We start from the raw sequence: 22,480 nt of genomic DNA, 5'->3' as shown, positions 1-22,480 counted from the left end.
TTGCCTCAGCTCATCCGCTGCTGACACCCACGTCCATACCTTTGTTACCTCTAGTCTTGACTATTCCAACACACTCCTGGCTGGCCTCCCACATTCTACCCGACGTAAACTTGATGTCATCCAAAACTCAGCTGCTCGTGACCTAACTTGCACCAAGTTCCGTTCTCCCATCACCCCTGTGCTTGCTGACCTACATTGGCTCCCAGTTAAGCAGCGCCTTGATTTCAAAATTCTCATCTTTGTTTTCATAGCCCTCCATGGCCTCGCCCCTCCCTATCTCTGTAATCTCCTTCAGCCCCACAACTCCCTCTTCTCCCCCCCCCCCCCCCAAAGATATCTGTGCTCCTCTAATTCTGCCCTGTTGAGCATCCCTGATTATAATCGCTCAACCATTCGTGGCCGTGTCTTCTGTTGCCTAGGCCCTAAGCTCTGGAATTCCCTGCCTAAACCTCTCTGCCTCGCTACCTCTTTTTCCTCCTTTAAGACGCTCCTTAAAACCTACCTCTTTTGGTCACCTGCCTTAATTTATCCTTATGTGGCTCGGGGTCAAATTTTTTGTCTTAAAATACTCCTGTGCAGCGCCTTGGGGTGTTTTACTACATTAAAGGCGCTATATAAATACAAGTTATTGTTGTTGTTGTGCCCTCCTGTGCAATGTGCAACCAGGCTGCCTTGGTCTCCTGGGGAGGTCTCTTCCGCCCATTGGCAGGGAAGAGAACCTCCCTGTCTGCTGTGACTCTCTCCATAAGCATATGGAGGGCGTCATGGGAAAGCCTGGGTGCAGGCGTGCACCTCGGTGCAGTGATTGTCAGTGTTTGCAGTACCTCAATGCTGTCGAATACTGACAGCACAACTATCAACATCAGTTTGGACATGGCCCCTTTAAGGAAACCGGCTGATTACACGTCATCAAATGCTGTCATCGGACTCGCTTCCTTTTAATTGGCCGGGAACCTCGTTGGGCGGGCTTAATAAGCCCCGTCAAAGTAAAATCACTTCAAGAGAGCGGGATGGAGCAGGCAGCGGGCTGGGATCGCGCCACCGACCCCCGGACCCGCCTCGGTAGGTGAAATCGCGGCCTGCGTGTCTCAGTAGGGATTCTTCAATCTGATTGGTTGAAGAGACACGCTGTTGCTTGTCCTGTTCACACAGGTCCCAGATCCCCTGCAGAGGGCGCTGCGCTGTATCGGCTCTCTAACTACTGCAAGATCAATGAATGGCGAGCGCCGTTCATTCGCCACTGACCACAAAATCCGGGCCAATGTGCATCACTTTACATTTCTCAGAATTAAACGCTTTTATGTGCCCTATTGCTAAGTTGTAGAGCTCTAAATTTTTATTCCTTACCGCCGAACATTCTGTTATCCCACAAAAACTGGTTATTATGTGGAAGATTTGCCATTCTTCCTTTAATACTTTGCTTTTCACAACAATTATAAATGCCCTCGATCAAAGATCTCCGGACTGATGCCTGGGATATTCCACTGGCCTGAGCTGCCCAATTAGAACTTCCAACATTGATCACCGCCCTTCATTTCCTGACCTGTAGCCAAATTATTCTCCAGTTTATTGGTCTGCCCTTTACCCCAAGAGCTTTTACTTTGGTCATGTGTCTCTTTGATTGTTTGCCTTCTTACAGTCAAAATACACATTAAAAAAAAAAAAAATTCCCAGTAAATTTGGGCGCAATTCACCTTTCCTGACCCTGTTTACAAACTACTGCTTTGACAATTAATGAGTAAACTACTGGAATAAATCCTCCCCAAAAATAAATGTTGGCTTCTCGTTTAACAGAGAAATGGATCATTGTGATTTAAAACACCTCTTGCAAATGTTTAGATTTTTTAGAGCGATTATTCTCAATATTAATGAGCTCTTCTTCAAGGCCAGTCCTGATCTAAATATTATGGGGAAATAGGAAATATGAAATCGATTCTCTCAATTTCCAGATATCCGTGCTGGTTTTAAACAAAGTCTGCAACCAAAGAAACATGCACACAAGAAGCGGCTTAGGGCGAAAGCCCCCAGCCCATACTTTACAAAATCTACTGGTGAAAGAAAAAACATTTTTCAAGAGATTTTATTAAAAATGTTCATCACTTAGTGAGATGTTTTAGAAACAAATATAAAACAGGGACATATTTTCACTGATAACTGTTGACAGCAGGGTCACAATGGTGTGGGTCTGGTAGACAGCGTCCAGTGTCCAGTTCAGAGGGGAAAACCAGAGCAATCCAACTAGAAGCAAAGCTTATTGCATGTTGTCTAAAACTAATTTCAGTATTCCAGAAGTTTATGAATAAACTTGAAATATAAATACACTGTAACATATTGAAATCTATTGTGGAATAACATAACTCCTGTGTCATACAAAACTTAGTTGCACAAACTGCTAGCATTCATTTTCAGATATATTCATTTAAAATCATCCGTAACAGTGCACATGGTGTAGTGGGTTGGACCATGGAGCTGGACGGTTAATAACTCGGTTGAAAATAGCCATTTCATTCCAATAAACGGTTAAGATAATTACAGAAAATCGAATGGGAAGCAATGTTTTTTCCCATTCTAAGCAGCAGCAGGAACTGCTATGAATTCCTTTCAAAAGATGAGAAATCCTTAAAACATCTGGATATGAAATAATTCACTCTTGCATGGAGTTTTTTTTTTAAACATTTATAAAACGGCCTTAAAAAGGGGTTACTGTAGCTGTAATATTATTGCAGATTAAAGGGTTTTTGCAGGTTTGTTTAGATTCTCTTTTTGTCAGTTTTAACATAGCAACCCTTCATAAGCAGTGTTTGAAATTCATAGTAGCCCCCAGACTACCTAAGCATTCATTTTCAAGATCATAAGGTCAATTATTCACCTCTTTTCCTCACGTGCAGATTATTACTGAGACACTGAATTTCTATCCAGATCTCCATGAAAACGCTGAAACATACATTTGCTTTCAAAGTAATTAAAAGCCAGACTCAGACATTGTTTAAATAAGTGAAAGTGCATCATTATGCCACTTAGAATACACACAATGTAGCGAGCCCTGTGAACTTCGCCAAATGGGCTGGCTTATGATTGTGTAACTAAAGTTACAGTAACATTTGGTGAGCTACTGAATTAGATCAATAGGTAGAAAAACTACCAATGAGAAAGCTGAATTTCAATCTCTGCTTTGCATTATTAACAATGGCTTAACGATACAAATTTGTAATAGCAATCCGAAACCAATAACTCTGACATTTCTAAATAACAATGTATATGAAAAGGAATGGTCGCCTTTAGAACTGACCATCTCAAGTTGTTGGGCCAGTGATAATCTTTGAGAAGCACGACAAATTACACAATTTCTACTATGGTACACTGCAACTTTATGTTGCCATAACCCTTGCTGCAACAGTGGGTTTATTTTAAAAAGGGTTTTTCATGTCATTTGATTTTGTGAAGGTCCGTGATTGTGCTATGATTCTTGTCCCGTCAATAACATCATAACCCTTAGAAATATCTCACCACCTCTAAACCAGAACAATGATGTTAAACTTGAACATGTTTGCATTTAGGCAAGTAGATGAAAATAAACCTTAAGACACACATGACTGATGTTTTGCCCTGTCACAGTACTATAGTTGCCTTGACAATTGTAGCAATAGCAATTTGCATGTGGAAATATGTAGACAAAAGTCAAACTTTAAGTCAAATAAATCTGCTTCTATACAGAAGTCCATATTTTCTGGCAGGCATTCTACTTTGTCAGAATATTACACAATATTGAATGGTTGCATAACATCCTTTTATATTGACTCGAGTTATTTCACATTCTATATACTGTTCTCAACACTATCTTCGTTAAAGTTCAGTTTGGAATAAAGAGACAGCAACTATTATCTACGGACCCTGATCATGCTACCATCGTTTTTTGTCCATCAAAAATGCTAGTTGTACAATAACTGCAGTGACACGGGATATAGTTACTCCAACCTACTGTGCCACAGATCGTGGCCATTGACCCCCACAAGCAAGTTCCTGATATTGGTCAAGCTGTCATGGGTGATGTGCAGTAGAAGAGGCCATATGGTTCCCAACGACAAGGAAAAAAAAGTCGAGAGAGGAATCGCCCTGGACCATTGTTGTGTACTTTCTAATGATCGGTGAACGACTGGTACTGGCAGAGACATGGCAATAGATTGCCCAAGCTCTCAGCTGACAAATGGCACGGGTGAAAGGGAAGGGGAGTCTCAGAGGTGGAAAAATGGGGAAAGGGAAAAAGCCAGTTATGATTAGTTTCTTTTCCCCCCCCCCCCCAATCACAAAAATAAACTGATGAAACTATGGGAACACGAAGCAAAAGCAATGTCGATTCTAGTTTAATCAGAAAGAGAGAAAAACTCTGTTGAAGGATTTGCACTTCAAAGGTTCAAGTAAATTCTGAACATTTTGCTGACCTTTAGTTTCAAGTACTTTCATGGGTATCACCGGAGTCTTTCATCTAGGAGAAGCATTTGCTGAAGATGGAGTATTTTTGACTGTATTGCAATAATGTGTACCCACATTGTTTTTTATAAGATAATGAAGATACAGAAGACAGACACGCCTTTGATAAAGGAACTTTTTTCCTGAGAAAGATCACTGACAAGGTGATACTTTTCTATTGACTGTACAAATAAAATAAGGCATTTAAAACAGATTGTTAAATTATTTTCCTTGCTCAGGCCAGTCAGTATAGGCTTACATCACTAGAGACCTGTGATACCCAAGAATTATTATTCATTGGTGATGTCTTCATTATTTTGTCACTATTGAATCACGTGTTCCTCTGTAACTGGGTGGTAATGACAGCAGATTGCATGGCCCAAAATCATTGCATCACATAAAGAAAATACAAAGGATTGATACAGATGATACCTGCAAGGAAGGTAAGCGTTTCGGAAGCCCTGATTTTGGCTGACTAAAAATATAAAGAAACTGGATCCAGTTACGATACAGAATCGTTTCCATAACTGGTACTGAATGGTAGAACAAACACCAGTCTTTATAGTCAGCAGAGAGACTATAGGCAGAGAGGACTTAAGGAACGTGCGACTGCCTGGGCTCCATAAGGAAAAGCTGCTGTCACTTAACTGAATAGCTCGGCTTTTCAGTGATATTGTGCTTTTTTTTTCTTTTAGCTCTTCAAAAAAAAATTTCTACATCCAGGTCAGCAGAAGTGGTCACTTTGTCTTTTCACGTGTCCATTTGATCATAGTTTCTGGTGATCTATACAAGAAGATGAGCTTGGCATACAGATCTTCCTCCAATTCCAGCTCTCCAGTCTCTCGAACCAGGAAGATATCTGTACACAGTTTCAAAATTCGGTCCACGTTGGGCAGCTCTTCGAACATGATGGAGTGAGAGATCCCACTGAAGAACTCGCGTACAAACTTTCCAATGACCAGCACAACTGATGCGTACAGACCCATAATGCTGAAAAGTAATGAAAATAGCATCAAAAATTCATGCAAGACAAAGGAAATTCAGCAAAGATTTTTTTTAAAGTTGAAACATAGAAGATTGAAGCAGGAGTAGGCCATTCGGCCCCTCAAGCCTGTTCCGCCATTTAATGAGATCATGGCTTGACAGCATCACAGAGCTGTCAAACGCTGATTTTTCATCTGTCAAAAGCTCTTGACAGATGAACTGTCAATCACTGACGTCACCAGTAACCAGGTGTCCCTTAATTGGCCTGCTGAGCCTGCTGGGCGGGTCAATCAAGGGAAAGTAGTGTGGGTTGGCCACAAGTCGATGGAGGCAGGACTACAACCTAAAAAGTGGGAGTCCCGCCTCCATCACGTCCCCATTGACAAAATCCAGCCCTTTTATCTACACATGAATCACACCAGTACTTGCACCAGTGCACATGCTGATTGACACCCTCTGCTGGGTGAAAAAGAGCAGGGCCTAGAAATCTGGCTGTGCAACACCAGTGTTTGGGGCGCTAAACGGCCTCCTAAGCTTCTAACGTGGTGGGCAGGAAGTGCATGCTCATTACAAGCAACAGGTACGCCACTTGCCATATTGGTAAAGGCCAACATGGCACCACCGACACCTGGGAATCCCTGGCCCAAAACCGCACAAAGCGGAGGAGAAGCATCCGGGAAGGCGCCGAACACCTCGAGTCTCTTCGCCGGGAGCCCAGCACAAGGAGCGCACGTCAACCCAAGCACCCCACCCACCCGCCCCTTCAACCACCGTCTGCCCCACCTGTGACAGAGACTGTAGGTCCCGCATTGGACTCATCAGTCACCTGAGAACTCATTTTTAATGTGGAAGCAAGTCATCCTCGGTTCCGAGGGATTGCCTAAGAAGAAAGGCCAAAAAGATCAGCGGGCAGTTCCGCGCCTGAAACATGCATTAGTCCCTTGTATATGCAAATAAAGGGCCTAGCGCCTCCCTGAGTCCCCCACTGCAAGATTGGTTTGCCCTGAGGCAGCTGGCGCCAGCTGCACTCAGGAAGACCAAGCCTACAGGCCACAAACAACCATGGTAAGTTTTTAAAAAATTTCCTTGCCTGAATGTGGAGCTGCCAACACTCTCACCCTTCCCCGATTGCCACTGATCTCCCTGACCCAGCTACCGATCTCACCTCACCCCCAGCTACCAATCCTCATCAACCACCCCCACCCGGTCACCCCCTCCACCCTTCCTCATTTATTTGAGAGCTGTTGCTAGCATCACAATGACCTGATCATCAAAGACACTTTGGGGCAGGCAAGCTGCCTCTTGCTCTCTGCAGCTCTCCCGCTTCATGGAACTGAGGCCCAATATCTGGGATGTCTTAATTGCAGGGATCGTACCCTGTTCCTCCCCACGTGCCAAGAAATGGGCGCACCTGAATTTCTTGGCCCAGATCTTCCGAATATGAAATGGGTCTTTTTTTCCCCCGCATTGTTTGTCATCACCTGACTCTTCATAGCTCACAAAATACATAGCTTGACAATTTCATCCTTTCTGCTCTTGTGTCCCCTTCACCATCAGATGACGTAACTGCCCATCTCCTCCTAAAAGCACTTACTTGCACGCACAACCTTATAAACCTTCCTCCACTTTAGCAGGTTGACACCACCGCATCTCTTGCATCAGCTTTCAGATGTCACCTGGGAAGAGGTGAGTTGCCAACCTTCACCTAATTCACTCAACCTTGTGGCAGGAGATGCTTGCGCACAATGCCCGAGAGACACGGGGGCTTCGGAGGGGCATCCCCGACGTAAAGGAGCTCGCCCCATACGTGAAGGCGGCCAGGGAGAACATGGGGAGGCACTCTGCTCTTCCGTTGGGAGATTTCCAGCAAATGTTTTGCCATTCCGCCTATGCAGACCTGGACTTGCTGCTCACTGCTTCTGATACCAGCAGCAGATTTGCAGCCCTATCCCTACGCATAGTGAAGGCTTCTCAGGAGCAGATTTGACACTCCCTATGGGCATACCCTTGTATGCCATTATCACGGAGCAGGAGCAGTACAAGATCGAACAATCAAGTCACACTGAAGGAGGATGCAGCTCACAAATGGATACCCTCCCAGTACAATATCCAAGCAACACAGATTGTATGAAGACTTTACTGAGGAGATGCTCTTGCTGGATGCAGCATCCTTAAACACAGCCTCACTCTCCTTTCCTTCATGCTCTACTGCTTCTCCTCCATCATAATTTCATGCAAAGGGAACACCATACCTGCTCTTGAGAAGCTCTCACTGTGGGGGATGTGGGTTAAAATCTCCTGGCGCACTCACACCCAAAATTTTGGGACGAGTGAAAATAGGGAATACACCACTGGTTGGACAAGCTCAAAGTGATAATAAGATAAGAACATAAGAAATAGGAGCAGGAGTAGGCCATTCGGCCCCTCGAGCCTGCTCCGCCATTCAATGTGATCATGGCTGATCTGATCTCGGCCCCAACTCCACTTTCCCGCCCGATCCCCATAAGGTGAAAATAAAAGGTGAAAAGAAATCATCATTTAATTCCCCATGATTTCAGACATGCGAAAAACTGCTATGGTAAGCTGTTAAACAACATAAAAGAGCTACAAATACAGTGGATTTAACAATTTAACCAACCTTAACCATTGCCCAGGTCATGCTAATTACAGACAACCAAGAATCAAAGAGAGAAATCGTCTTTGGAATTGTAACTGAATTGTTTCCAGACCAAATGTTAATGGTTGCTCACAATTTCTGCTGCAACTTATATTGAATGGGGTGATCAACCTGGCTGCATCAAAGTTTGGTTCATGATCTGCCTTTCTTTGGTGTTGACAATGTTACCTGATTGTGTTATAAGTTTCTAACACTCGCCAATACTGTGAATTTCCTCAATGCCAATTACAGGAAACTCTTTTATATCCGGCACCGACGGGACCAGTGTGGTGCCGGTTGATCAAAAAGTCCAGATTACAGAGAGGTATACTTACCAAGGTACGAGAGCCCCATACACAGCCACAGGTACAGGAGCCCCGGTTACACGGCCACAGATGCAGGAGTCCCTGTTGCACGGCCACAGGTGCAGGAACCCCGGTTACACGGCCACTAATATATAGTAAAACTTACCTGAACATACTCCTGAATTTTGCCGGTTAAGAGAGATTTCCGGATATTTAGGTGTCGGTTAAAAGAGAGTTTCCTGTATGTCTTGGTTATGCCATTAATGTGCCAGAAAGTTACACTGTTCACCAGCAGAGTGTGTCAATCAGCATGTGCACTGGTGCAAGTACTGGTATGATTCATGTGTAGATAAAGGGCTGGATTTTGTCAATGGGGACGTGATGGAGGCGGGACTCCCACTTTTTGGGTTGTAGTCCCGCCTCCATCGACTTGTGGCCAACCCACGCTATTTTCCCTTGATTGACCTTGTTAAGCCCACCCAGCAGGCTCAGCAGGCCAATTAAGGGACACCCAGTTACTGGTGACGTCAGTGATTGACATTTCATCTGTCGAGAGCTTTTGACAGATGAAAAATCAGCGTTTGACAGCTCTGTGAAGCTGTCAAACACTGATAATCTGTCTTCTAACTTGAGTCCTTCTACTCAGACTCAGTTAGAGAGCTCTCCAGACCAGAAAGCAGAGGCTGCAGCTTTTGACAGTTCAGCGGCCATTCTGCTTTCTGTGCTGGTGAGATGAGGAACTCCCGAGACCTGAAGGAAGGAAGCCTGCAGGAGAAAGTAAAGGTAAGTAAAACTTATTAAAACACTTTACACTTACCTCACACACTTACCTCTGCACACATGCACCCATCACTCACCTGCACAACGGACATCTCGACCCCTCCAACCCCTGCAGACCGGCGGTCCACCTCGCTAACTTGGCGTGGTTCAGAGCCGTCGGGAAGCCCACAATTCAGGGCTAAAAATAGGGATTCATCCCCTTCCTGCCTCGGGGAGGTGGCTCCCAGCACAGGTCGGGTACCCGCCTCCTGGGACATTGGCACGGGGGCGGGATGGGTTCGTGCCCCCCGATTCGGCAATATTCCCACCACTCCCGCCTCCAAACCCGCCTCCACGGGGCTTGGAAATTCGAGCCCAAAGTGTAAGCAGCTGAACCCCCAGAAAACTTGAGTGCAATAACAGTATAAGCTATTTTCGGATGAGACATTAAACCGAGGCCCCGTCTGTTCTCCCGGGTGGATGTAAAAGATCCCGTGGCACTATTTTGAAGAAGAGCGGGGGGGGGGGGGGGGGGGGGCGGGGAGTTATCCCTGGTGTCCTGGCCAATGTTTATTGCCCAATCAACATCACACAAAAAAAGCAGATTATCTGGTCATTATCACACTGCTGTTTGTGAGAGCTTGCTGTGCGCAAATTGGCTTCCATGTTTCCTACATTACAACAGTGATTACACTTCAGAAAGTACTTCATTGGGAGTAAAGTGCTTTGGGATTTCCTGAGGTTGTGAAAGGCGCAATTTAAGTGCAAGTCTTTCTCTGCAGTCTCAAATCTTCAGCTTAACCTGGGAGTATTTTCTCTCTGAATTCTGCTCAAATCTCGCCACGGCATCTATAACCCGCATCTTTATGTTGGCAGCAGGATAGCAATTCAGGCAGAAGGGGTGGGAGAAGAAGAACAGTGAATATTTCAGAGGAGGACCTTGATGCCCTTTTAGATGAGGTGGAGGAGAGGAGGCATAGTTTCTTGGGACAGCGCTCCTCTAACCCTGGCGGAACAGTCAGCCATGCCACCTGGAAGAAGGTGTCACGGATACTCTCGGCCAACTCCCTCATTCCCAGGACAGCAGAACAGTACAGGAAAAAAATTAAATGATCTCACAAGATCTGGCAAGGTAAGGCACTCGTTGTGGGTTTTCCTTTCTTCCTTGCCCATCCTTTGTACCAGGCTGATACCTGGGATGGCAGGAATGATGTATGAGGAGAGATTGGGTCGATTGGGCTTATACTCGCTGGAGTTTAGAAGAATGAGAGGGGATCTCATTGAAACTTATAAAATTCTAACAGGACTAGACAGACTAGATGCAGGAAGGATGTTCCTGATGGTGGGGGAGTCCAGAACCAGGGGTCACAGTCTAAGGATAAGGGGTAAGCCATTTAGGACAGAGATGAGGAGGAATTTCTTCACCCAGAGAGTGGTGAACCTGTGGAATTCTCTACCACAGAAGGCAGTTGAGGCCAGTTCATTAAATATATTCAAGAAGGAGTTAGATATATTTCTGAAGGCTAAAGGGATCAAGGCATAGGGGGAGAAGGCAGGGACAGGGTACTGAGTTTGGATGATCAGCCATGATCTCATTGAATGGCAGAGCAGGCTCGAGGGGCCGAATGGCCTACTCCTGCTCCTATCTTCTATGTTTCTATGTACCATCACATTCTTCACTCTCTGAGAGTCTGCAAATCTTTGTGGTGAAGTTGGCACCTTGGAGAAGTGCAGCCATCGGATGCACAGCTCCTCGGAGAGGGCCTTGTATGATCGGTGTGGCCTGTACACTTTAGAGAGGGTAATACCTGGTGGCCTTGGCCATGTTGCCTGAATCTCCTGGCCCCTGGACATGCAGCTGCTGCAACGCCTCCTCCATTATGATGGCATAGAGTGGTACGGCCATGGGGAAAGACAGCCCTTGTCTGAAGTTGAGCTGAGTGTCGGGGTTTAGGGGTGGGGGAAGCTGGGGCTCATAGAATTTCTGTCTGGGAAGAGAGTGGTGCTGCTTTATGTCTGGTCCCACTGCTCCTATCAAAATAGGCATGTTGCACAGCCTTTAGTAATATGTTTCAAAAAGGAACAGATTAAACAACATTTATCTTAAGAAACCTGTAAATAGTAAGTGATGTTGGTGTCCTCTTCAGCTCACCAACTCTACTTACACTGATCTGAAGTGACAGGGGGAGCTGTAAGGCCATTTTTTTTTAGGGTGTAACTCACACCGAGTGCAGGAGCGCTGTAAACCGAGGAAGCATCCACGTACTTGTATCGTGCAGCTATGCAAATAAGTCCTGAGAGGTTTTAACAGGTGAAAAATTTGTACTATTAAGAAGATCAAGGAAACATGGCCTAGAAATTCATTGACGCCACTTTTGGGGCGCTAAAGTGGGGCGTCCGCTAAAGTTTGCGGCCGCCGCCAAATCTAGGCCACTTCTCCGATATTCATTAGTTTCGCCCTCCTAGTTCGGGCGAGCGCTAAAACTGCTTCTGGACGCCTCTCTTTGGGCGCTAAGCCGGAGGTGGTGATCGATAGCGCCGAGGCCGGGCGCAGCGCAGGTGCGGCCATCTCGTGATTGACAGCAGACACCCTGGCGCCGGCCAGCTCTTAAGGGGGAAGGGTCGACTGTGTCTGCTGCCACGCCCTGGATAGTGGAGCCCTCCAGCTAGGCCTGAACACTGCTGCTGGACCCAAATAGCGCCTGAAGACATGGAGAAGGCCCGTGAACGTGCGCAGCGCTTCTCAGAGCGTGATCTGAGTGTGCTGCTTGCTGCTGTGGAGAAGAGGCGCCATGTTTTGTAACCGGACAATGGCAAGAAGGCGACGGTCCGCGTCCACAGGAGAGCCTGGAGGCATGTCGCCAGCAAGCTGTCAGCCAACAGCGACGTCCCCAGGACCAGTGCCCCGCAAAAAGTTAAATGACCTCACACGCATTGTCAGGGTGAGTACCCTTTCCAATGACCTCCTCATCCTTGCATGTGCACCTCACATTATGGGCAAAGGGACCTGAAAGCTCTAATGGCCAGCCTTCATCCAGCAGCTATGGGACAGGCATGAGCATCAAGTGCACATTCTGCACTTAACACACTGGCCAAGCTATTCCACCATGGGAGGCATTGCACACCAGATCATGGCGACACACTGGCCAGGCTATTCCACCATGGGAGGCAGTGCACACCAGATCATGGCGACACACTGGTCAGGCTATTCCACCATGGGAGGCAGTGCACACAAGATCACGGCGACACACTGTACTTAGAGGCCGTCCTTTCTCTTGCAGGCCAAGCTGGCGAATAATCGCAAGAGCCGGACTGCGACTGGGGGAGGCCGACCCCATATCCAGCCACTCACCGACCTGCAACATCGCGTGGAGCGCCTCATGGGTGGCCGGGTGATTGGGCCCGTTGCATGTGGAGATGCCGACCCTGTTCTTGGCAGCAATGGTAAGGACATCACCTTTTGCACCTCTCTCGTCCCACTTGCGCATCAGATCTACATCCTTTGCCACTGTCCGACCAATGCGCTGAATGCCACCACTCATGCATCCCGCACTGACGCCCTCTCCTCACTCTAAAGCTACTCTTGTGCCTTCCTGCTTTCAGATGGTCAAGAGGAGGTCCCTCAACTTGCCAGTGACAGACCCTCCGAAGAGGAGCAGGAGGAGGAGCAAGAGGAAGGCGGCCCATCAGGGGAACCCTCAGCCGCGGCCACCCAGCCCAATGTAGGGGACACGTCTTCCCTGGAGGGCAGCGTGGCGGAAGTGTCGAAGGGGAGGGGAGCTCCTGGGACCTGCAGGCTGCAGAAAGGCGGGAGGGGTTGGAAGCTCGGCAGCCTTCTCCCCAGAGGGGGGATGCGTCGGAGGGGAGTCCAATTGCTGGGCCCAGCGGCCTCCAGCAACGCAGGAAGGGTCGGCCAGCTCGGCGGCCTTCTCCCCAGAGGGAGAGTCCAGCCTCCAGTCAGGAGATGCTCTTCGCCGAGGAGATGGAACGCCTCGAAGACTTGTCCGCGGACTCGGAGCGCCGGCACACGGAGCTCATGGCGGCAGTGGCACGGTTGCCTGAGTCCATCGATTCCCTCTCTCGGAGTGTGGCCGAGTTCGGGCCCTCAGAGGCCACCAGTCGGGCGGAATACCGAGCAGATCTGTCAGCGACTGACCAGGTGATCAGTGGTGCCGTCCAGTCACTGGCTGCTCTGCTGTGGTCAGTGAACAGGTCAACACGGGCACTCACTGCTGCCACACTCGCTGTGTCAGCCAGGCATCGCCAGGGCACCCGGCGCGCTGCAGCAGCACAGCGGTCTGTCCCTCGGCAGATTGGTGCGCATGCTGCAGTGCTGGCCTGGGCGAGTGCCAGTGTCTCAGGCGACCAGCGAGCGCCTGCCATCCGCCAGCTTGCCGCCATTCCTCCAGCCGCCACTGCCACTCCCCCAGTGGAGCTGCCAGGAGCTGCTGCAGCGACTGATGTTGGCCAGCCACAGCTGCAGCAATCAACAGCCGGCCGCTCGACGGCCAGACCTCGACTAGGCCGACCCCCAAGGGCATCTGCCGTCACGACATGTGCCCCTCAGGAGCCTGCCCCCAGCCTTGCAGCAGCCAATGGCCTTACTTTGAGGCGGAGCAGCAGGGCGGGCAGGGGCCACCCAAAGATGGCCAAGGCATCGCCCTAGCGGGCCAAATAGTCGAATGTGTGGCCAGTTGTGTTTGTTTTTTGAGGCCGAGAATTGGATGTTTGTTTTTTGAAGGCCGAGGATGTGATGTTTGTTTTTTACGAAGGCCGAGGATGACGGCCATTTTAGTTGCACTGTTTTGTTAATCCTCTCCAGGTTGTGGGAGCGAGTAATGTGTTTGAGTGTTTTTTGGGGGTTTCGTCTGTTTTTGGTTTTCATGTGGGAAGGGCCCAGAGTTTGTACAATAAAGCATTTTATTTATTCACATTGTCCATGTTTGATCTTTGAAGTGTTTGTTGCCTTAACCGGCTGAGGGCTTGCGGAGCGGCTGCAATCATGTTCTATCATTGGCACAAGCCATTCCCTGACAGGGGGCCTAGAAGTGACGTTCAATAAGCCGCCGATGGGCGGCCCTTGGACCTTGTGCGTCCCTCCTGGGCTGGTACTCCTCGTCCTCATGCTCCTCCTGCTCCTCCTCCTGAGGTGGTGGTCCAACGTGAGGTGGCAGTGCCTGAGTCCTGCGGATAGCCAGGTTGTGCAGCATGCAGCAAACGATGACGAATTGGGAGACTCGATCCTGCGAATACTGGAGGGCTCCCCCGGAGCGATCGAGACAGCGGAACCGTTGCTTGAGCATGCCGATTGTTTTTTCTATGAGGTTCCTCGTCGCTTGATGGCTCTCGTTGTATGCCTCTTCAGCAAGGGTCGTGGGCGCGCGGAGCGGGGTCATGAGCCAGGTACACAAAGGATAGCCTTTGTCCCCGATAAGCCATCCTCTTGGGGGAGGCTGTGCCTGGAACATGTCAGCCACAGTTGTCTGTCGCAGGATAAAGGCATTGTGACTGCTGCCTGGAAAGCGGGCATTGACAGCTAGGATGCGCTGCCTGTGGTCACACACCAGCTGTACATTGAGGGAATGGTAGCCCTTCCGGTTGCGGTACTCCTCGGCATGCTCAAGAGGTGCCCGCAAAGCCACATGCGTGCAGTCAATGGCGCCCTGCACCATGGGGAAGCCCGCTATTCTTGAAAACCCCACTGCACGCTGCTGCTGCTTGTCCAGGGTCATGGGGAAGGAGATGAATTGATGTCTCCTTCTGAAAAGGGCTTCGGTCACCTGGCGGATGCAGCAATGCACGGCGAACTGGGAGATGTTAGCGATGTCCCCAGTAGCGGATTGGAAGGAGCCGGAGGCATAGAAGTTGAGAGCCACCGTCACCTTCACTGCCACCGACAGAGACATCCTGTGCTTCAGCTGTGGCTGCAGATCTCTCTGAAGCAGCCGGCAGATGTCTGCAACCACCTCCCTTCGGAATCGCAGCCTCCTAACACACATCGCGGCAGACATGGTCAGATAGGAGGTCTGCTGGCGGTATACCCTGCGTGGGTAAGGCCTCAGTTGGCGACGCCTGTTGCCCCCTCTGCGTCTAGCCAGGGCTGCCACTCTCTCACGGCATCTGTAAGCCCTTCTGGCATAAGGCTGAAATTCAGCGTTGCCACCCAATGCAGCCCCCATTATATGCTGGCAAACACTGAGCTCTGAATGAAAGCAAAGATAATTGGTAAGCTCTGGCCTGAGCCAAAAATACCTGTCCAAGTGTTGGTCCAAACCAGTAAACTCTCCTCCTTGGTCTCTCTCCAAAAAACCATTGCACAAGAGTGAATGCTGGAAAATGGCTGGCCTTTATACTGCTGAGTAAGTGCCCTTTAATTTGCGCTCCCCGCGGCCCGGCTGGGCTGTGTACCGTTCCACTTCACAGTCGCTCGGGCCGCCCGGCGCACAATGGGCCGGCGCAAGTGAAGTTCCGGTTTGGGGCGCACAAAGGGCGTTGCACTATTAAATGACGTCATGATCTGCGCGCGCAGCAGGGCGCGCTAAGACTTTGCGCCGGCGCGAAATGTGTCCTGAAGTTGGGGAGAGGCGCTGATCGCGCTGCGCCCGGGCGATAAGCGCCTAGCGCTCGAGATCTACTCCTCCTAAGGCGCTAACGGCTGGTGCGCCCAACTGAATTTCTAGGCCCATATGTTTAGCACAATAGTGGCATAAATGTACCCAAACACATGAAAGTGTGAATTTCCTCAATCTTTTCAGTGCAATTACAGCATAATAATGGCGTACGTGTGAAGATAGTGAAAAAATTCAGAGCCATCATTAATTGACTGATGGTTCATAATAGAAATGGATTTAAAATGTATGGGGGGGGGGGGTCAAGGACAGAATCTATTTGGTTAGAGTTGAGAAATAATAGAGGTGCCATTACACTACTAGGTGTATTCTATAGGCCACCAACAAGTGGGAAGAATATAGAGGAGCAAATTTGCAGGGAAATTACACAGATGTGCAAAAACTATAGAGTAGTGATAATGGGGGACTTCAACTATTCTAATATAGACTGGGATAGTAATAGTGTAAAGGGCAGAGAGGGGGAAGAATTTCTGAAGTGTGTTCAGGAGAACTTTCTTGATCAGTACGTTTCTGGCCCAATGAGGAAGGAGGCATTGCTGGAACTGGTTCTGGGGAATGAGGTGGGTCAAGTGGAGCAAGTGCCAGTGGGGGAACATTTAGGCAACAGTGATCATAGTATCATAAGATTTAGACGAGCTATGGAAAAGGACAGGGAGCAATCTAGAGATTGGCAGGCAAAACTGTAATCAAACAATGGGCTGCCTTTAAAGAAGAGATGGTTCAGGTACAGTCGAGGTACATTCCCACGAGGGGGAAAGGTAGAGCAACCAAAGTCAGAGCTCCCTGGATGACGAAAGAGATAGAGTAAGATTAAGCAGAAAAAGATGGCATATGACAGATGTCAGGTTGAGAATACAAGTGAGAACCAGGCTGAATATAGAAAGTTCAGAGGGGAAGTGAAAAAGGAAATACGAGGGGCAAAGAGATTATGAGAATAGATTGGCAGCTAACATAAAAGGGAATCCAAAAGTCTTCTAAGGCATATATAAATAGTAAACGGGTAGTAAGGGGCTGATTAGGGACCAAAAAGGAGGCGTTTGCATGGAAGTAGACAGCATGGCTGAGGTACTAAATGAATACTTTGCATCTGTCTTTATCAATGAAGAAGATGCTGCCAAAGTCATAGTGAAAAAGGAGGTAGTAGAGATACTGGATGGGAGAAAAATTAATAAAGAGGAGGTACTAGAAAGGATGTCTGTACTTAAAGTAGATAAGTCACCAGGGCCGGATAGGATGCATCCTAGGATGCTGAGGGAAGTAAAGGTGGAAATTGCGAAGGTACTGGCCATAATCTTCCAATCCTCCTTAGATACGGGGGGTGGTGCCAGAGGACTGGAGAACTGCAAATGTCACACCCTTGTTCAAAAAAGGGTGTAAGGATAAACTCAGTAACTACAGGCCAGTCAGTTTCACTTCGGTAGTGGGGAAGCTTTTAGAGACGATAATCCAGGACAAAATTAACAGTCATAAGAACATAAGAAATATGAGGAGTAGGCCATTCGGCCACTCGAGCCTGCTCCGCCATTCAGTGAGACCATGGCTGATCTTCTGCCTCAACTCCATTCACCAACCCTATCACCATATCCCTTGATGTCCTTACTAATCAGAAATCTATCGACTTCTGTTTTAAATATTCCCAATGACTGAGCCTCCACAGCCCTCTGGGGTAGAGAATTCCAAAGATTCACCACCCTCTGTGTGAAGAAATTTCTTCTCATCTCAGTCCTGAATGGCCTACCCTTTATCCTGAGGCTGTGGCCCCTGGTTCTAGACTCCCCAGCCAAGGGAAACATTCTCCCAGCATCCACCCTATCAAGCCCTGTAATAATTTTGTATGCTTCAATGAGATCCCCTCTCATTCTTCTGAAATCAAGAGAATACAGGCCTAGTTTACTCAATCTCTTCTTATACGACAGTCCTGCCATCCCAGGAATCAATCTCATGAACCTTCGTTGCACTCCATCTATGGCAAGTATATCCTTCCTTAGGTAAGGAGACCAAAATTGTACACAGTACTCCAGGTGTGGTCTCATCAAGGCCCTATATAATTGGAGTAAGACTTTACTCCTTTACTCAAATCCTCTTTTAATGAAGGCCAGCATACCATTTGCCTTCCTAATGGCTTGCTGCACCTGCACATTCACTTTCAGTGACTCATGTACAATAATCCACATTATATTCCATCTGCCATGTTCTCGCCCACTCACTGAGCCTGTCGAGATTCTCTTGAAGCCTCTTCACAACTAACACTGCCACCTAGCTTTGTCTCATCAGCAAATTTGGAAATGTTACATTTAGTCCCCTCATCCAAATCATTGATATAGATTGTGAATAGCTGGGGCCCAAGCACCGATCCTTGTGGTACCCCACTAGTCACAGCCTGCCATCCTGAAAAAGACCTGTTTATCCCTACTCTTTGTTTTCTGTCTGTTAACCAATTCTCAATCCATGCTAGTATATTACCCCCAATTCCATGTGCCCTAATTTTGTTCACCAACCTCTTGTGTGGGACCTTATCGAAGGCCTTCTGAAAATCCAAATACACCACATCTACCAGTTCCCCTTTGTCTACTCCACTAGTTACATCCTCAAACAACTCCAATAAGTTTGTCAAACAGGATTTCCCTTCCATAAATCCATGTTGACTCTGCCCAATCTTACTATTAGTTTCTTAGTGCCCAGTTATTGCATCCTTTATAATAGATTCCAGCATTTTCCCAACTACTGATGTGAGGCTAACAGGTCTATAGTTCCCCGTTTTCTCTCTCCCTCCTTTCTTAAATAGCGGGGTTACATTTGCTATCCTCCAATCTGCAGGAACCATTCCAGAATTTATAGAATTTTGGAAGATGACAACCACTATCCCAATGGCCACCTCTTTCAAAACGCTAGGATGTAGGTCGATAGCAAAATACTGTGGATGCTGGAAATCTGAAATAACAACAAAAAATGCTGGAAAAACTCAGCAGGCCAGGCAACATCCGTGGAGAGAGAAACAGAGTTAGCGTTTCAGGTCAAAACCCTTCGTCAGGACTGAAAAAACACAGGAAATGAAACAGATTAAAAGGCCAGTTTGGGGGCCGGGAAATGGGGATGAAAGAACAAAAGAGAAGTGAAGAGACATTGAGAGGTATTGGGGAGGCCAAATGCAGATTGGGTGACCGCTTTGCGGAACACTTCCGTTTCCGTTCAGTCCGTAAGGGGTCCCCGAGCTTCCGGTCGCCTGTCATTTTAATTCGCCGCCCCATTCCCACTCAGACCTCACCGTATTCGGGCTCTTGCATTGTTCCACGGAAACCCAGTGTAAGCTCGAGGAACAGCATGACATCTTCCGATTAGGCACTTTACAGCCTTCCGGACTCAATATCGAGTACAACAATTTCAGATCACAACCTCGGCCCCTATTACATTTTTACATATATTTTTTATCCACACATTTGTTTCGTGCCCTTCCCCCTTTTTTTCTCTCCCACATGGCAGCTGTCTCCCATTCTGCCAGCGCATTTCACACCTAATCTAGAGCCGTCTTTTGTCTCTTTACTAGTCCTATCACCATCTCGTCTCGTTTTGAATACCTCTTAATGTCTCTTCACTTCTCTTTTGTTCTCTCGTCCCCATTTCCCAGCCCCCAAACTGGCCTTTTCATCTGTTTCATTTCCTGTGGTTTTTCAGTCCTGACGAAGGGTTTCGACCTGAAACGTTGAGTCTGTTTCTCTCTCCATGGATGTTGCCTGGCCTGCTGAGTTTTTCCATCATTTTCTGTTGTTACCTAGGATGTAGGTCATCCGGTCCTTGGGATTTATCGACTTTTATTCCCATTAATTTTGCTAGTACTGTTTTTTTACTAATAATAATTTTTTTAATTTCCTCATTCTCGCCACACCATTGGTTTTCTCATATTTCTAGGAGGTTTTTTGTGTCTTCCTCCACGAAGATGGAAACAAAATATTTATTTAATTTCTCTGCCATTTCCTCATTCCCCATTATACATTCTCCTGTCTCTGACTGTAAAGGACCGACATTGACCTTCGCCAGTCTTTTCCTTTTCACATACCTATAGAAACTTTTACAATCCGTTTTTATTTTTTTCGCTAGTTTGTGCTCATATTCCATTTTCCCTTTCTTTATCAATTTCTTGGTCCCCCTTTGCTGATTTCTATAAAGATCCCAATCCTCAGGCTGACCGCTTTTTCTGGCAACTTTATAAGCTTCCTCCTTTGACTTAATACTAGCTTTAATTTCTGGTCACTTGGACAAGTATGGATTAATTAAGGAAAGCCAGCACGGATTTGTTAAAGGCAAATCATGTTTAACTAACTCGATTTGAGTTTTTGGATGAGGTAACAGAGAGGGTTGATGAGGGCAATGCAGTTGATATGTTGTACATGAAATTCCAAAAGGTGTTTGATAAAGTGCCACATAACAGGCTTGCCAGCAAAGTTGAAGCCCATGGAATAAAAGGGACAGTGGCAGCACGGATACGGAATTGGCTAAGTGACAGGAAACAGAGTAGTGGTGAACGGTTGTTTTTCGGACTGGAGGAAGGTATACAGTGGTGTTCCCCAGGGTTCGGTACTAGGACCACTGTTTTTCTTGATATACATCAATGACTTAGACTTGGGTGTACAGGGCACAAATTAAAAATCTGCAGATGACATAAAATTTGGAAGTATAGTGAACAGTGAGGAGGATAGTGATGGACTTCAGGAGGACACAGAAAGTCTGGTGAAATGGGCGGACATGTGGCAGATGAAATTTAACGTAGAAAAGTGCGAAATGGTACATTTTGGTACGAAGAATGAGGAGAGGCAATATAAACTAAAGGGTACAATTCTAAAGGGGGTGCATGAACAGAGAGACCTGGGGGTATATGTGTACAAATCGTTGAAGGTGGCAGGGAAGGTTGAGAAAGTGGTTACAAAAGCATACGAGATCCTGGGCTTCATAAATAGAGGCATAGAGTACAAAAGCAAGGAAGTTATGAACCACCTTTATAAAACACTGGTCCGGCCTCAACTGGAGTATTGTGTCCAATTCTGGGCACCGCACTTTAGGAAGGATGTGAAGGTCTTAGAGAGGGTGCAGGAAAGATTTACAAGAATGATTCCAGGGATGAGGGACTTCAGTTACGTGGATAGACTGGAGAAGCTGGGGTTGTTCTCCTTAGAGCAGAGAAGGTTGAGAGGAGATTTGATAGAGGTGTTCAAAATCATGAGGGGTCTAGACAGAGTAGATAGAGAGAAACTGTTCCCATTGGCAGAAGGGTCGAGAACCAGAGGACACAGATTTAAGGTGATTGGCAAAAGAACGACATGAGGAAAAACTTTTTTACACAGCGAGTGGTTAGGATCTGGAATGCACTGAGTGAGTGGGTGGTGGAGGCAGACTCAATCGTGGCTTTCAAAAGGAAACTGGATAAGTACCTGAAGGAAAAATTTTGCAGGGCTACAGGGAAAGGGCGGGGGAGTGGGACTAGCTGAAGTGCTCTTGCAGAGAGCCGGCACAGGCTCGACGGGCTGAATGGCCTCCTTCTGTGCTGTAACTATTCTATGATTCTAATAACTGTAAACAAAGTAAAATTGTTGTCTTACCCATAGCCAGCAAGGAACCCAAGGCTTGGCGGGCTAACTTTATCACTGAATACTATAAGTTCTAAGCTATCTTTTCCGTCACTTCTTTGGAACCTTTTGGTCTGATTAACAGTCCACCATTCCTGAATGTTTCCTGTGCCGTTGTCTCTTTTCTGAGCCAGTCTTACAAGGAGTTCACAGTAGTTATCACCATCTATTGAGGAAACGCACAATACGGAACAGCATATTGAAAAAGTTACATATTTTCATCAATATTTTATAACGTAAAGAATAAAGGGCCAAAGCCTGTATTTCAGGATGCTCCCAAGTCTGAAAATAGTTTTATAAAAAAAAATTAAAAGCTGGTAAAGCAGTGATTAGGTGGCGCTGAGCTTGGCTTTAAAAGCCCGAAGACTGTAATATGATTTTTAAAAAGTCTATGGGAGTTAAGAAATTGTGCAACATGGTTGACTCTTAACTGAAGTGGCCGAGTAAGCCATTCAGTTGCATCAACACTTACAAAGCATCACCTCGTGGACTGTCAATGGTTCAAGAAGGTGGCCCACCACCGCTTTCTCAACGGGTGCTGGGGATAGCCAATAAATGACAGCCTTGCCAGCGATACCCGCATCCCGGGAATGAATTTTTAAAAAACACATTTTTTTTGCGGGCCTGGTAAAGATGCAGTTCGAGAAGGTGCGATGATTTCAACACAGTCAAGGGACAGAAAGCAGGAAAAATAAACAAGATGGCATTTTTTTAATTAAAAAAAGTAAACTACATACAAATTAATTAAAGTTGGATATTTTGTCACATGTGGAAAACTGTTTGGATAACTGAACAGTTCCAACATGTGATGTTTGCATAACAAGCGGGGCACGGCTTTTAACAGGAATTAGATGCATTTTTTAAGGGTAATAAAAGAAGTCAAATATCAACAGAATTGAAACATTGACCAGTTATTTCCTCGGAGCTGCTCCTGTCCCACTGCTGTAAGACTGAGTAGAACAGGCCTATATTCTCTGGAGTTTAGAAGAATGAGTGGTGATCTCATTGAAACGTATAAAATTATTAGAGGGCTTGACAGGGTAGATGCTGAGAGGCTGTTTC

At 46.9% G+C, this 22,480-nt stretch overlaps 1 protein-coding gene across 1 annotated transcript in view; it reads right to left on the bottom strand.

Moving 5' to 3' along the window:
- Positions 1-2,064: 2,064 nt before the first annotated feature.
- piezo2b (piezo-type mechanosensitive ion channel component 2b) overlaps positions 2,065-22,480 on the bottom strand; it is an 852,062-nt gene continuing 831,646 nt past the window's right edge. Inside the window, exons 52-53 of the mRNA XM_085992353.1 lie at positions 21,392-21,584; positions 2,065-5,457 (exon numbers count right to left, since the gene is read on the bottom strand). Of these exons, the coding sequence (XP_085848479.1) occupies positions 5,205-5,457; positions 21,392-21,584 (446 nt within the window). The 3' untranslated portion in view covers positions 2,065-5,204. The remainder of the gene's footprint in view (positions 5,458-21,391; positions 21,585-22,480) is intronic.

Source organism: Somniosus microcephalus, chromosome 7 (assembly GCF_052327205.1).
Source record: "Somniosus microcephalus isolate GS21.2 chromosome 7, FLI_Smic_1.0, whole genome shotgun sequence".
In the NCBI taxonomy this organism is placed as follows: Eukaryota; Metazoa; Chordata; class Chondrichthyes; order Squaliformes; family Somniosidae; genus Somniosus; species Somniosus microcephalus.
This window is presented reverse-complemented; position numbering and strand designations above follow the sequence as displayed.